Raw genomic sequence first — 15,423 nt, forward strand, 5'->3', positions numbered from 1 at the left:
TGAGGGTGGGTTCAAAATAGTCCCTTAAGTATATGCACAAAACAGTTTTGGTCCTTTAAGTGTACAAAAAGTTACAACTTCTAGTCTCCAATAAATATTTAACAATTTATATTCGTTAGATTTAATGAAAACGATATAAAGAAGATTTAAGCATAAACATCAAGAAAGCTCCATCAAATCTTAAAATGTGTGAAGTAAAAAACTGCACTAGACACTAAAAAAATATAAAAATAACAGAAATTATACCTTAAAAAATTCGCCAAATACTAGAAATAAATCTAAATACAAGGTCTTGCTAATTTCTTTTTCTTTTTTTTATATTTCTCGTCAAATCTAACAGACAGAGTTAGGTGAATATTTGACCGAGGCTAAAAATATTAACTTTTGGCAAAATATAAAGGATTAAAACTATTTAATACATACTTGAGATACTATTTTGAACCTACCCTCAAACATATGAGACTATTTTTATCATACTCTCTCATTTTCCTTTCATCTTTTAATGCTCCACTTTTCCGTTAAAATACCTAAAACACCCTTGATCTTTCTTTCATTTTACTTCAGGCAATATCCAACGGGCGAATCTTGTTCTTATATGGAGTAGACTTTTCTTTGGATCCTTGTCTTTTTACACAAATGTACACATAGTTTTGTGTGAGTGTGTGTTTTTTTGAGCTGTATTGTGTGTAAAGCTTGAATCTTGATTTGTTGAATGACATTTTGATTTGGGTTAGTGTCAAAAATGTATGAAAACAACCATTAAAAGCTTAGTTTTCTTTAGCTTTTGCTTTAATCTTTTTGGTCTGAACATACCCTTTTGCTCTTTTTCTCATTAAAAAAGTGATCTTTTGTGTTTTTCTAGTGTAAAAAAGGTTTCTTGATGTTGAAAACAATGAAGTATTACTGATTAGTCTGTGGGGTTTGTTTGTTTGAAGATTTGGGAGCTTATTTTAAGATCTAAGTGTTGGTGGTGAAGCAAATTGGAGCTGCAAGAATGAAGTCTAGTACTCTACTTGACTCAGTTGTATTTCAGCTCACTCCTACTAGAACTAGGTAAATAATGTCCTCTTTAGTTGGTTAATATTTCATGTGTTTTAGAATTGCTGTGTGTATATGGATGTTAATTGATCTCTTTGGGTTTATATAATCATGATGATTATGTGCATCTTTTTGAGTATATGCATGTTAGAAAAAAATGTGAGATTTAGAGAATGTTTAGTTTTAGAGTAAACTGATTTTGTCTTACATTATTTGCTAGTGTTGGAGGGAAATGGGCCTGAATAAAGCAGAATGGATATAGAGGTTCATATAGCAAACACCAACTTGTATGAGATTGAAGTTTAGTTGATTTTTAATATACTTATGATTTTTTCTGTTTTTTGCATGTGGTCACATTTAGAATTATTGTGTAAAAAATTCAAACCTCCTTGAACATATAGGTTGAGAATCCAGTTGGATATTCAACATTCCTGTTTTTCAGCCTTGAATACCGTCGTCCCTTTGTAAATTAGGGAATATGTGGTTTTGCTGAAAGGATGATTTCTTACAGTCTTTTATCTTTTCCCCAAAGGTGGTTAGGACTTTTCTGCTTTTTTCTCTCTTATAACTAATTGAATGGAAATGACATTGCTGTCCGATTGTTACAAGAGTCTGAAATCTGGATAGACGTGAATTCTGCACCCAAGTTAGTTACTACTCTTGTTTTATCTTTCTTGGTGCAAACTGCAAACTGAAAAATCAATAACTTCTGCAGCGGCAATGGCAATTTATCTCTCTACTTCTCTCTTCATTACAGAACGGGTGCTAATAGAACTTCTAGTATTTTGAGTGGCATAGCTGTAGTCAATTAGTTATTGCGCTTTTGGATATGAAAATAGGTAGCTGAGCGCGGAGTTGCTGACTTTCTCTGTACTAATCAAATGCTTCTTCTTTTCAGGTGTGATTTATTCATTATAGCCAATGACAAGAAAGAAAAAATAGCTTCTGGATTGCTTACTCCTTTTCTTGCTCACTTGGGAACTGCTCAGGATCAAATTGCAAAGGGTGGTTACTCAATTTTGCTGGAACCGGATACTGATGTTGATGCTCCATGGTTTACAAAGGGCACAGTGGAAAGGTTCGTGCAACTTTATGTTGACCTTGTAAGAATTCCAATTATCTAATCAATTTCATATGTTCTTACATGTGCGTAGCTTATGAACTGGGAATGTTTCCATGATCGTCCATGTCTTATGTGCAAAGGGATAAACTTTTTCATTTACATTTCTCGCTAAAATGTTCGGAACCTTCGTTAGGGACAGTCCATACTAAACCAAAATAACTCTTGTAAGCATTTATCATGTAAATGTTTAATCTGGAGCGTCCAGGACTTCAGTCATGATAACTTCCCCCCCGTAATGTTAAGCTGTTTTTGCACGTCCTGTGGATGCTGAGAAAGATTAAAAAAGAGAATACGAGTGTCAAGGTGTACGAACAAATCAGTCCAGTGTTTTTTTTGGGATAAATATCAATTGGTCCAATGTTTCTTTCTGTTAACAGGTTTGTCCGCTTTGTGAGCACTCCGGAGATTCTGGAAAGGGTATACACCATAGAATCTGAGATCTTGCAGATTGAGGAAGCAATGGCCCTTCAGGGAAAAAATGATAGTGGACAAGGGCGAGTAAGTATTTACTGATCTTCAGAAATTTCATGTGTCATTGATTGTCAAGACGCCGGTCCAACACTTTTATTTCTTTAACAGGTTGAATACAAAGAAGCAAAACCAGCAGGGAAGTTTGCAGGTACTTCTGAGTGAAAACTTGTATCATTATTAACAAAATAAGGCCAGTTCTTTTTCTTTTTCTTTCTCATCATCACACAGGTCAAGTGATACTCTGTTCTCAACTTTATGGTCTTCGTTTCTTGACTAATCTAACTCTTTCCACTTTTTAACTTCTTTTTTTTCTCCCATCGCTCATTGATCGGTTCCTCCATTTGCAAGGAAATACTGCTTTTGATGTCGATATCTAGACACTGCTAGTTCCTTACTTATTTTTGTCAAAAAAGTTTTCTTCTTCTTCTTCCCCTTTTATCAGCTAAGTAGTAGTGGGCTATATCCTCCAGTGTTATGTGAAATTGCTAGTTTGTAGAGAATCATATTTTGTAGGTTCTTTATCTTTTGGTATATCCCTTGTATACGGTCGTTTTTTGGCCATGTTTATGAAAGAAAATACTTTTACTTGATCAAAATTTTTTTTTAAAAAATGACACATATACTGAAAAGCACGGAACTATTGGCAGGTACTAAATCTACAGCAGATGTCAATGAGGAGAAAGCTATTGTCCTTTACAAGGTGGGTGGTTATGTTGTATTCTTTCAAATGTTGCACACATTATGCATTTTTCCTAATCTGGTTTATTTTTCGGGCAGCCTGGGGAACATCGACCTCAAACAGATTCGCAGGAAGAAAATTCAAGGTATGTGAGTGGCAAATCATTTCAGCAGATTTTTCTGTTCGTTGAAATTACACGTGGGACTGTGGTCTCACTTCATCATCGCATGAATTAAGATTTTTTGCTGATGATTTATCAAGTAGAAGAATTTGTTCAGATTCTTTTTTGCATCTCTGTTCCGTTGTCAGTGACGGATCTAGCTTTAGTGCTACGGGTTCAACCGAACTCAGCACGGAACATAGTTACATGTGTGAAAAACTATAAAATTTCAGCAAATACTGTACTCTAAACCCATAATTTTAAGAGTATAGTGAGTTCAGTACTAATAATTGTAAAGGTTGAACCCATCAAGTTAAAGTCGGGGATCCACCTGTGCGTTTGTTGCAGTCGTAATGTTAGGAAGTAAATCAGTGAAATCACTATGGTCAAATTGAGAAGAACTAGGATTTCTTTTTTGTTGATAAAGTTGAGAAGGATTTCTAACTTAGCATTGTTAGCTATTTCTCTTAGTTGTATGTCAATATTCACGATTCTCCATTTTATTCAAATCATGGCTAGTCAAAATTCAGTATTATTTTATCGATCAATTGCACTCCTGTCCTTGTTCATGATTCTCCACTTTAAATCAAATCCTTGTATGCAGCCCCTTAGTCTGTAATAAGTTACTTGGACTCTAAAAAAGTGTTGCCACACCTGTGTCGGATCCTCCAAAAATACACTACTTTTGAAGGATCCGACACGCACCCGACGACATTTTGGGAGAGTCCGAGTAACATGTATGTCGGCTTGCTTCAATATTGCATATTATGTCGGCGAATTCAAGCTCATTTGCCTTTTAACCTGGGCCAGTCAAAATAAAGGCAGGATTTGCTCGTCTTTTATTTCGACTTTTCAGTATTTACATAAGTTGTATGTCACCAGCCTATGCTCATGCTTTTGAAGTTTCCTTCAGTTTGTTATTGGTTTCAGAGGCCTTAAAGAATCTCCAGAAACTTATATGGAGTTCCTCTGAGCTTGTAACATATATGAGAGCCAAATTATTCAAGTTTAGTAACAGCTCCAATGCGGTTTTATTGATTTTTCTTATCCAGAGTACAGCTTTTGAAGGTTCTGGAGACTCGCAAGTCTGTGCTTCAAAAAGAACAAGGAATGGCATTCGCTCGTGCTGTAGCTGCTGGTTTTGATATTGATCGGATGGCACAAATGGTATCATTTTCTGAATCTTTTGGTGCTTCGCGCTTAAGGTAAGCAACCAGAAGCAACTTCTACTTCCCTTCCAAACTATTAAAAGAAACACAAATAAAAGGTTAATTTAATAAACATCGCAAAAACGATTCTATGATTCATTATGTGTTTTCATGTGGCAGAGATGCATGTGTAAGATTTATGGAACTGTGGAAGAAAAAGCATGAAAATGGACAATGGGTTGAAATTGAAGCTGCAGAAGCAATGGCAAATCAATTAGACATTGCTGCAATGAATGCATCTGGAATTCAGCTCTCTAATGTTGCTAATAAGCAGTTTGATTCCAACAGCGAGATGGCTTCTGAGAATGGTAATTCAGGTAAAGAAGCAAATCCCATTGAAGGCTACTCTTATCATAACTTGTCCATCATATAGGCATCTGGGCAAGGCCATATAATTGTCTCTGGGAGGTTTGACTAACCTAGCCTAACTTTATATTTCATTCAACTTTAAGCTGTATGGAAAATTACTGGTAAGGGATGGTCCAGATAACCTTGTGCCAGAATTTGTCAACCGAGCTCTAGACATGTTTCTGGAGATTTTTAGAGGATTTTTTTTCCAAAAACTTATTGGATGACTTATGACAAATAATAATAACATACATTCTTTTAGTCATCAAGGTTCTGGTTTTCGTTTTTCTTTTTCAACATACAAAATGTTCATTCGGTTTGGGATCCTTTCAGTTCTGACCTTGGATATAGTCTTACCATTTATGAGGATTGAGTAGGATGATATAGGCATGTTATATTTTTGTACAACGTGTGCCTTCTTGAGAGAGTTGGTAAGTTTTGATATATTCTTTTGCAATATAGGGGAAAGGCCTCCATTTGATCAACAAAGCCCAAATGGTCAACAACAATATCAATATATACATCCAATGTTTCCACCGTGGGCAATGCATTCTCCTCCCTCTGCCTTACCTCCTTTTCAAGGATATCCCATGCAAGGAGTACCATACTATCCAGCTTATCCCGGAAATGGGCATCCCTATCAACCTCCTTATCCAGGAATGGAAAACTCTCCAACGGGTGTCACTCCGAGAAGTAGACAGAAAAGACGGTCTTTGGATAGGAGAGAGAGCAACAGTGATTCAGAGGAGGGTGAAGAAATGGAAAGTGAAGGGTCTCATAGTCAAAGAAAGAAGGCTGGTCGGTCAAGGAAAAATAAATCAGGAAAGGTTGTTATACGTAACATTAATTATATCACTTCTAAGGCAAAGAACTCTAGTGATAGCGAATCAGAAGCAGCTTCTGGTTCGGAAAAAGATGCTGATAGTGAAGATTTAGAAGGCAACGGTCACAATCCAGTGAACAAGCAAACTTCACGGTCACCAAAAACAAGACGAAGCCGCACAAAGCTTCAGGATGAATCAATTTCATATGATGATACTGTTTGTGAGAAGGAACCTGACGGTGGGCATTGGCTGGCATTTCAAAATTGTTTATTGAAAGGTAATGAAGAAGAACGTCATGCTGACAAAAATGGCATGTTTGCAATGGAGAAAGATGCAAGGAGGAGACCAAAAAGTACCATCGCCAATGGTGAAGTTCTACTTTCTAGCAGAGGATATGACAATGCTCAAGGACTTGGTGACCAAATGGACATGCACTTTCCTGAAATAAATGGGAGAAAAGTCATGCCTAGAACTGCAAATGATGAATTTATGTTAAATGGTCGAGAAAATCAATCAGGGCTGAGAAATTCATTAGATCCTCTTGCAGTAAATGCATTTGAGCATACTAATAAGCTAGACAAAGCTTCCTCACATGATATGACTGATGAGTCTTTTATAGTAACTTTTAGGTCAATGTCATTGGATGGCGTTGGACCAGACGGTAGAACTGCCATTAACATGGAGTCTGAGCTTCCATCAATGCATCAAAAATCAGAAAACAACTCTGCTGGAATTATGAGCTACGAGCCTAATGATTTGAGCATGATGCCTGAACGTGGAACAGAAAAGAGTTCAGGTGTCTATGACCCTGCTTTTGACTATGAAATGCAGGTTTGCATTGAAGGTTCTGCTTCAAAGGATAAAAGAAAGAATGGAGTCTCAAATGAGGCTAAGGAAGGTTCTAAAAAATCAGAGAAAGATCGCAGGTCAAAAGCTACTGTTGATACTTCGGATAAGAAAAGGAGTGGAGGACCAATAAGAAAAGGAAAAATGTCAAAGTCAAGTCCTTTGGATGATGCACGAGCACGCGCTGAGAGGATAAGATCCTTCAAAGCTGATATCCAGAAGATGAAAAAAGAAAAGGTACACTGACTTAACTTTTCTCACTTTTCCCCTTTTTTGGCAGTACACAATATAATTTATTAGTATAGCTCGATGTTTTTGGAAAATCTAACCTGTTTAGGTGGAACTTCAAAATTTTGCAGGAAGAGGCAGACCAAAAGCGCATTGAAGCATTAAAACTGGAAAGACAAAAGAGAATTGCATCCAGAGGTGGCTCCAGCTCTGGCCGCTCTCCAGCATCAACAACCCAAACAAGAAAATTGCCAGCAAAAAGCTCTCCTGGCACCTTCAGGGGATCTAAGTTCAGTGACTCAGAGCCTGGATCCTCGTCGCCATTGCAAAGAACCAAAATAAGAACTTCGCTCGGGTCAAGTGATTTGCAAAAGGGCTCTAAAGCCAGCAAATCAACTGATGGCAGCAAGTTGGCAGGTAGTAACAAATTGAGTAGATCAGCGTCATCCTTATCTGAACCGAAAAAAGAAAACAATGGTGTTACACCTGATTCAAAAGCATCCATGGCACGAATAAGAAGATTATCAGAGCCCAAAGCAATCAGCAGCAAGCCTGATACTTTACGGAAGGCACAAAGTGCTGAACTATCAAAGCCCAAGGCTCGGAGTGCTGAACCAGTGTCCAAGACAAAGCGCTCTGATGTGCCAGAGAGCAAGAAAATATCTGCCATCATAGACCTTGACAAAAAGAAGGCTGCAACTCTTCCTGAGCTGAAAATCAGAACCACCAAAGATTCGTCAGATTTACCACAAGACAAACCAGCTGCGGAGATTATAGCAAAGGAGAAGAATGACAGGCCTTCTGTAGCATCTGAAGGCATTCAATCATACAAGAATGATCTAGATGAAAACATTATTGAGAAAACTGTTGTTATGCTTGAGAAGGAGAAGCCCTCTTTGGTCGTGGAAGAGTGTGACCACATTGACAGTGTAGAGAAAACTGACTATGCCTCTACACGTGACCCACCCTCACCCTTTGAAGGATTTATCAGAGCTCCTGTTCCTAGCCGACTGCAAGAACTGCCAAATTCCCATGAGGTAGGAATAGTAGAGTTTGGTAAAATTAAAAGCTGGCACTCTTTGATACTTCCATTAACACACTCTTTGATGCTTCCGTTAACACAACACAATTACTAAAAAATCTTGCAGTTCATTGGCTATCTATCTCAGTTGAATGTATGGTAAGTTACAGACCATGAGTAGATCATGAAGATAAAATGTCCCTGACTTTCTTCATTAAAATTGTTCCCGATATAGCAAACCTTTTTTTCAGAAGCAGCATAGGCAAATTAAATTAATCTTTTTACTGCTATGTTTTAAATCAGAATCAACAACAACAACAACAACAACAACAACAAACCCAGTATAATCCCACTATGTGGGGTCTGGGGAGGGTAGAGTGTACGCAGACCTAACCCCCACCTTGAAAGGTAGGGCGGCTGTTTCCGAAAGACCCTCGGCTCAAGAGAGGAGAAAAACGAGAGGAAAAGACAAAAGGTTAGATATAATCAAGCGTAATGAAAACAATATGAAAGCAAGAAATAACAAAACCGATCATGGTAAAAGGAGTATCAACTGCTATAGGTAACTATGAGAATGAAACAATGAAAGTAAATAAGTCATTCGAAACCAACAGATACTCGCAGAAATCAAGATACAAGAAACTATAGAACAACATAACTACTCTTAAGGGAGGGTAAACGCGACTACCTACTATCCTTCTACCCTAATATGAGTCCTCCATACCCTCCTATCTAAGGTCATGTCCTCCGTAAGCATGAAAAGCGCCATGTCCTGTCTAATCACTTCCCCCCAATACTTCTTCGGCCTACCTCTACCTCTTCTGAAACCGTCGCTGGCCAATCTCTCGCACCTCCGCACTGGGGCATTTTCGTCTCTCCGCATCACATGCCCAAACCATCTCAGCCTCGCTTCCCGCATCTTGTCTTCCACTGAGACTATTCCAACCTTGTCTCGGATGACTTCATTCCTAATCCTATCACTCCTAGTGTACCCACACATCCACCGCAACATTCTCATTTCCGCCACTTTCATCTTCAACATGAGATTTCTTGGTAATGACACTACGCCCCATACAACAAAGGCGGTCAAACCACCACTTTGTAGAACTTGCCTTTAAGTTTCGGTGGCACCTTCTTGTCACACAACACTCGAGGCTAGCCTCCAGAGTGTTGTGTGACAAGAAGGTGCCACCGAAACTTAAAGGCAAGTTCTACAAAGTGGTGGTTAGACCAGCTTTGTTGTATGGGGCGGAGTGTTGGCCAGTCAAGAAATCTCATGTTCAGAAGATGAAAGTGGCGGAAATGAGAATAGACATTTTAGTTTTTTCTGGAATATGAATTTGCTTTATATCATTTGATTCTTTTTTCTTTGTTGGCATGGGGGTGTTGGGGTTGGGGTGTGGGGGGGTTAAGGGGCGCTTTAATGTTCTTGGGTGCCTGATGGATATTCTGTGATGTGAGAGAGCTATTGTTTCAATTTAATAACATGTCGGTTTGAAATTAAATTTCAGCTGAGCATGTATAATTGTGCTCATGGATATTTGTAACCATTTATCTGCCAATGGGTTTATATTTTATCATTTACATGGCTCCAGGGGTTATTCTCATTAGCATATTTTAATTGGTAAAAGTTTTAATTTCTGCTTTGTTTGTTTGAGTTCTGATTGACTTAACATCAGCTGCATATGCAACTCTAGAAATTGAATGTTCCACCATAATATTTGCAGACAGGGACGAGTTATGCGGATGACACTCCCAAGTTTGCAAATATCGGAAGTACTGTTTATCGTGCTCCATATGCTCGTGTCTCCTCCATAGAGGACCCTTGTACCAGAAACTTGGAGTTTGTTAAAGCACCCCCATCGAGCTCAGACACAGGATCAACAGTTAAAGAAATTGCCAAAGCTCATGCACCTGATATTCACACTGTTAGAGTAGATAACAATCCAGAAGCTGCAGAAAAGACTCAAGTGAAGGAATCACCAAAAGGTTTTAAACGCCTCTTGAGGTTTGCAAAGAAGAACCACACCTCTGCAGGAGCGGAATCAAATGGTGCAAGCATGAGTAGCATCAAGCAGGATGATAGTGCCACAAATGCTTCCTTGCCTGGTGAAGGTAATGAACTTTCAGATCTCTTAACTAGCCGTAGCTGAAAACATCGATAACACGTTTCCTTTTGAAATTATGGGGGACTAGGTCTGCAATAATTCTCCTATAAAGATATTCTTGTCCGAAAATATAATGACGACTCAATGTACAGTTTTGGGAAGATTTCTTTGATTTGTATGTACTCTAAATAACTCAATGGGCAACTATGTTTTCATCCTGAACGTTTAGCTCTAATTTCATCTGCACAACTGAAATTCACATGGAATCCACAATAATTTCTTCTCCCTTGCCGCTCGTCAATATCTATAAGCTGACCTTATACCTTGTCTCTTCCAGTTTACACTTTGAAGAATTTGATCTCCCAAGATGAAACCCCAACTGCTGGCAATGTTTCTCAGAAGTGTAAGATTTAATATTATCTGCATGATTTTTACAGGTTTATTTTTATATTTATGAATGAGGAACTGAGGTGCTTACACTTTTATACAGCTCGACTCTCTTTGTTATCTCCCTTTCGAAGCAAGACTAGTGAAAAAAGGTGAAAATATTCAGTATCAAGATTATTCAAGTGCTCCTATGGTTGTCAGCAGGAGGTGTGACACATCATTCATCATTTTAGGATTTTCTCACAGCTCTTACTGACTTCCCAAAAACGGTTTCTTTCGTAAATTTAGTTACTGTAAAAATGTGTGGTTGTTAAGATGAGAAATGTATATACATTCGACTGCCTGTTTGCTTTCTATGTACTCTACAGTTTGGATTTGATTTAGGTGTTTTGCAGTGAAGATGCTCGAGAAATTTTTCCAGGTCCTATTGTATATTTATTGCTTAAAGTATTAACGCTCCTTCACCTATGTATTGAATCATTAAGTAGCTGGAACTTCCAGAAAAATGCATTAAACAGTCCCCATTGGCTTGGTTCTTTAATATTTTACCGTCATTTCCTCTTGGAGAGGGATCTTCCGTGGTTGTTTCATAGTAAAATAAACCTTCTCTTCAATGAGGCAATAATACAAATGCTGCTTCATTTTAGTTTCTTTGCATTGTAAGGGACTTTTTTCAGTGTATGACCTTATGATTTAAGAAGGTGAAGTGATATAATAGGCAGCATTTGTGGCCTATATTAAGGCCAAAAGCATTGGAAATGAATATAAGAGAGAAAAACATACTACAACAAAGCACATGGTCGACTATATGAATCCTCACTGCTCATTTCTTTTTAGTAGGCCATCCAGGTTGGCTATATGGCCTACTATACTTTCCATAAGAGGAGAATATGGCAGTGAAAACAGAAAGTAACACGGGATGTGTAGGTGCATCAATTTGGTAAAATCTGGTAAGCAGAATAATTGGAGAAGAGAAAATGAAATAAGTATCAACAACAACATACCTAGTGAGATCCCCGAAGTGGGTGGGGTGTACGCAGACCTTACCCCTACCTTGTGTGAGGTAGACTATTTCCGATACACCCTCGGTTCATAAAATGAAATAAGTATATTGACGGAAAAGAGAGAAAAGTAGTAATCCAGCAATTCTTTTTCTTGACATTTGCCAAAACTAATGATGAGATTCTAGCTTGAGCTTACAGCAGTATTGCTTGAAAAAGCAATAATAATTTGCTAAATATATTACTCCTAATTTGTATTGGATAACTTCCCAGTTCTGTAAATGGGAATCACTCATAACAAAGTATGTAAGTTCAAAGTGTAGTTTCATTCAGAAATGCTAAAAGTTCTACACAAACTTTCTCATTTCTGCATCACTCAAACCTAATAATAAGGCAAGAAACATTGTTTTTGCTCATTCTAGTCAAAGCCTCTTTGGCTAAACATTCAGCAGCTTCTTGTGGATCTTCCAAATGTCTGATCAAGTTCACTGCCTCTTGCTGCTTCATTACCTGTTGAAAATTTCACAAATCAGAAATCAACAGTTACCACAATTTTTTTTTTTTTTCGGGGTTTTAGTGTTGGATTTTGAACTTACCTCCCATATGCCAGGACTCGCTAGGATAACAAACTCAGTATCGCGATCAATCTTTTCAGAACCAACAACAAGTTCCGAGCTTTTAGAAGGCTTATCAGCTCCAGCTCCCTTTCCAGAATCGGAGGCTATTCTTCTTACAACTGATACGAACCAAAAACAATAAACTCAGCTTGTCTCTCTGCATCAAAAGGAAATTTCACAAAAAGAGGTAAAAAGGGTGACATATTATCATGCCTGGGAAGAGCTTATGTGACCAATGTGGCTTTGTTGTTTGCTGTTGCCTTCTGTTAATTTCGAAAGCTTCGCCATCTCTGCATACTACAGCTTTGTATTCACCCATGTTTAAGAGTATTAGCTTCTCTCCATTGATGACTATTGCAGAAGCTGAACCCATTTTCCAGGAGTTTTCTAGTTTCTCTGTTTCCCTGACCTTAGCTTTTGCATGGACATGTGCCTTTTTCAATGTTTCTTTGCTTTTCCTCCTCATCTGTGACTGAAGAAAAATAGGCACAAAAAATTAGCTAAGCACCTCCAACTAAGCCACAATTTTCCATATTATGCGTCTCTTGGTTAATAATGGTTATAGTATATTCAGCATCACATTTCATAGGTGTTCCCCTTGATTTTACAGATACACTAAAAAGGAACAAAAATGACTAGCCCAACAATCAAAATGAACTCTCATTGGTAATCATATTGATTATCATTGAGGGCCTTTCAATATTATTTTTTTGTGTGTTTTTACACATATTTTAACTATCTACCAATATACGTTGCATAAACTTTTAAATTTGTAACATCTTCGGGACATACAGATGAAAACCTTGACTCAAGCTTTAAACAAATAAAAACAATTTGAGAGGAAAGCATTATAAGATTCCATAAAGCCATCTTTTTGTTTTAACCTTAACTCAACCTTTAAACAGATGAAAACAATTTTGCAAGCTGCAGCACGACCAACAACACAAGATGACAAAACAAAACAACACAAGAAAGAGATGAAATTAGGAAACATCCTAAGAACATTTTATTTTCATGCTTTGTTACCTAAATGACAAAATAAGTAACGATCACACCTAAGTTATTGTCATCTAACAAAACACAAGAAAATGGTGGTAAAAAAAATAGAATCCTAAGATCATGTTGTTTTCATGCTTTGTTTTGTTAATAGCTCATTAAGATTACAACAACATATCCAGTGTGATTCCATAAGTGGGGTTTGGTGAGGGGGAGATGTACATAGACCTTACGCCTACCTTCAGGAGAGGTAGAGAGATTATTTTCGATAGACCCTCAGCTCAAGAAAAGCGATTTCAAAAACAGATTTGACAAATACAAGAGCAAAAGCTATGATGAAAATACCGTAGAAAGAAAAATACTACTTAATAGCAAAAAATAGTACAAATAACCCAAGTAAAAGAAACAACAATAGAAAAACAATAAAGAAAGAGATAATAATAAAATAATAATAATAATGATACTGATAGTTACCTCATTAAGATTGTTATCGAACAAATGAGTCTGCAGGTACTTGGTAACTCCACCACCAATTCGGGTGTCAAAAACACCATAAAACCACCACTCTTGTTCTTCCACTTGTTCCCTTTGCACCACCACTTTATCACATTCTAGCTTGTTATTTTGAGGAGTTTGTGGCCTGGCCCCACCGCCTCTCGATGGCCTTTCTTCCGCCACGTAGTATCCATGAGTTATTGGCGTCAGCCATGAAAGCCTCTTTCCATTTCCGGATCCTCTCTTCTTGTTTCCTTCTTTTTTGGCAAGAAATTTTTTCAGCCTAAGTTTCTATCACAATCAACAAAAAGAAGACCTAGAAATTCAAAAAGCTTGCATGGTTACCATAACACATGTTACAAATGCACCTATACATGTGATTTCTGCCTAGTACTCTAAATCGTGACATATAACAATAGCGGACTTTGTAAATCTCGTAATTAAACTAAATAATTCCAAACCATCGTTAAAACCTTGATATAAGGAATTTTTAAAATTAAATTAGGGTGATTGAGTGCATTTTTGTTGGAACAATTAAAGGAAATGAAAACTTCGATCTAGAAGTGAATCTATAATGATTTCATCGTCATTTTCTTTTGTTTTTGCTTCAAAACTTATTGATAGATGACATATGAAAGATTAAACAAAATGCATATACGTTAACAGAAAGAAGCATATACCTTGGCTATCTTGAGTTGAAAATCCTTAAAGCCCATGTTTTCAGCTTTCAATATTCAGATATATGGAACTGGACTTTGGTTTTTGATGATGTTAATGAGATTTAATAAAACTAAAAGATTTTGAAAATAAAAACTGTTTAGATAGAGATTGATAGAGAGATAGAGTTTGTTTTTGGCAATAGAAATTTATTCTGTTTTTCCTTGTTCAACTATAAGCGTGTATATCTAGAAAGTTTTCAAGACTTATCAATGCAATTTTAAAAAATAGCAAATGATAATAGAAGAATGAAAGATAATTTTTGTCAAGGAAGAAAAGAATGTTTACCACAGTTATAGTAAAAATATTTGGGGTAAAAAAGTGCTAATTTACCTTAATAGCTTAAGTTTTATCCTATGACTATATATAAACTAAGCATGAGATGTTAACCTGAAAAAAAGGGCGAATAACGTATTGGAGCCATTCAAATTACTCTCAAGGATTGCGATTTTTTTTTTTTTTTGCATCAGCAATTGATAAAAATTAAATTCTTGCACATTATCTTAAATACTACATCATCTAAATAATTTTCTTCAAAAGTAAAAAAGAAAAAAATAACGTTTGACATACTTTGCTTTGTGCTATATGATAAATTCACCATATTAAGTGAATGCAGGTAATCCAATATGAGATTTTGAAAACATTTCATACCTTTAGAAAAATATTTTTGAAATTTGAAATGCTACATTTGATTATTATCTACAGTCTCAAATTTATAAATTTAATTTTTTAAACTGAAGATGAAAATCCAGAGCCTATTTACTCCAATTGATCAAAAGAACAGGATGACTTTATTATGAGGAAAATAGATAATTTAGATAATTAAATGCATCACTTCATGGTCTTTTTAAATGTTTGATTTGATTATTTTAGTTAATTGAGTTGGTTACTTTTGCCTTAATTTTCACGTATAAAAATTTCTTTTGAAAAAAACTAAAACTTACACACTCTTCCAGTAAAAGATATTATTTTTAATTTTGTTTAATAATTATCTTTCAAGCAATCCAATCCTTTTTATAAATTAAGCAATTCGAATCTATCATACAAACCAGATGATTCTATTTTTTGTCAACCTACTTTAATTAAATTTTACAGTATTTCGTTTTAAAGCAAAGACGAAAAGAAAAAAAGTTAAGAGATAAGTAACGTCGACGTT

General features: G+C 36.5%; 2 protein-coding genes across 4 annotated transcripts; one reads left to right on the forward strand and one right to left on the reverse strand.

The window, feature by feature from the left end:
• Nucleotides 1-606: 606 nt before the first annotated feature.
• On the forward strand, nucleotides 607-10,982 carry LOC132034051 (COP1-interacting protein 7). 3 transcript variants are annotated; one of them, XM_059424382.1, is made up of 14 exons: nucleotides 607-744; nucleotides 936-1,053; nucleotides 1,937-2,116; nucleotides 2,539-2,659; nucleotides 2,741-2,780; nucleotides 3,280-3,332; nucleotides 3,410-3,456; nucleotides 4,524-4,676; nucleotides 4,800-4,996; nucleotides 5,490-6,934; nucleotides 7,057-7,962; nucleotides 9,674-10,061; nucleotides 10,392-10,457; nucleotides 10,545-10,982. In XM_059424382.1, the coding sequence occupies exons 2-14, from the start codon at nucleotides 995-997 to the stop codon at nucleotides 10,595-10,597; spliced, it is 3,708 nt and encodes a 1,235-aa protein (XP_059280365.1). In that variant the 5' UTR covers nucleotides 607-744; nucleotides 936-994; the 3' UTR covers nucleotides 10,598-10,982. The 3 variants fall into 3 exon arrangements, with proteins under 3 accessions (XP_059280365.1, XP_059280289.1, XP_059280436.1); XM_059424453.1 differs by having other exon boundaries at nucleotides 700-729; XM_059424306.1 differs by having other exon boundaries at nucleotides 633-1,053.
• A 583-nt stretch (nucleotides 10,983-11,565) lies between these two features.
• Nucleotides 11,566-14,581, reverse strand: LOC132068182 (putative protein phosphatase 2C-like protein 44). Its single transcript, XM_059461688.1, has 5 exons — nucleotides 14,231-14,581; nucleotides 13,530-13,841; nucleotides 12,273-12,531; nucleotides 12,039-12,178; nucleotides 11,566-11,952 (listed from the first exon to the last, which is right to left on the reverse strand). The coding sequence occupies exons 1-5, from the start codon at nucleotides 14,264-14,266 to the stop codon at nucleotides 11,815-11,817; spliced, it is 885 nt and encodes a 294-aa protein (XP_059317671.1). The 5' UTR covers nucleotides 14,267-14,581; the 3' UTR covers nucleotides 11,566-11,814.
• Between the last annotated feature and the right edge of the window lie 842 nt (nucleotides 14,582-15,423).

Source organism: Lycium ferocissimum, chromosome 1 (genome assembly GCF_029784015.1).
Source record: "Lycium ferocissimum isolate CSIRO_LF1 chromosome 1, AGI_CSIRO_Lferr_CH_V1, whole genome shotgun sequence".
Taxonomy (NCBI): domain Eukaryota; kingdom Viridiplantae; phylum Streptophyta; class Magnoliopsida; order Solanales; family Solanaceae; genus Lycium; species Lycium ferocissimum.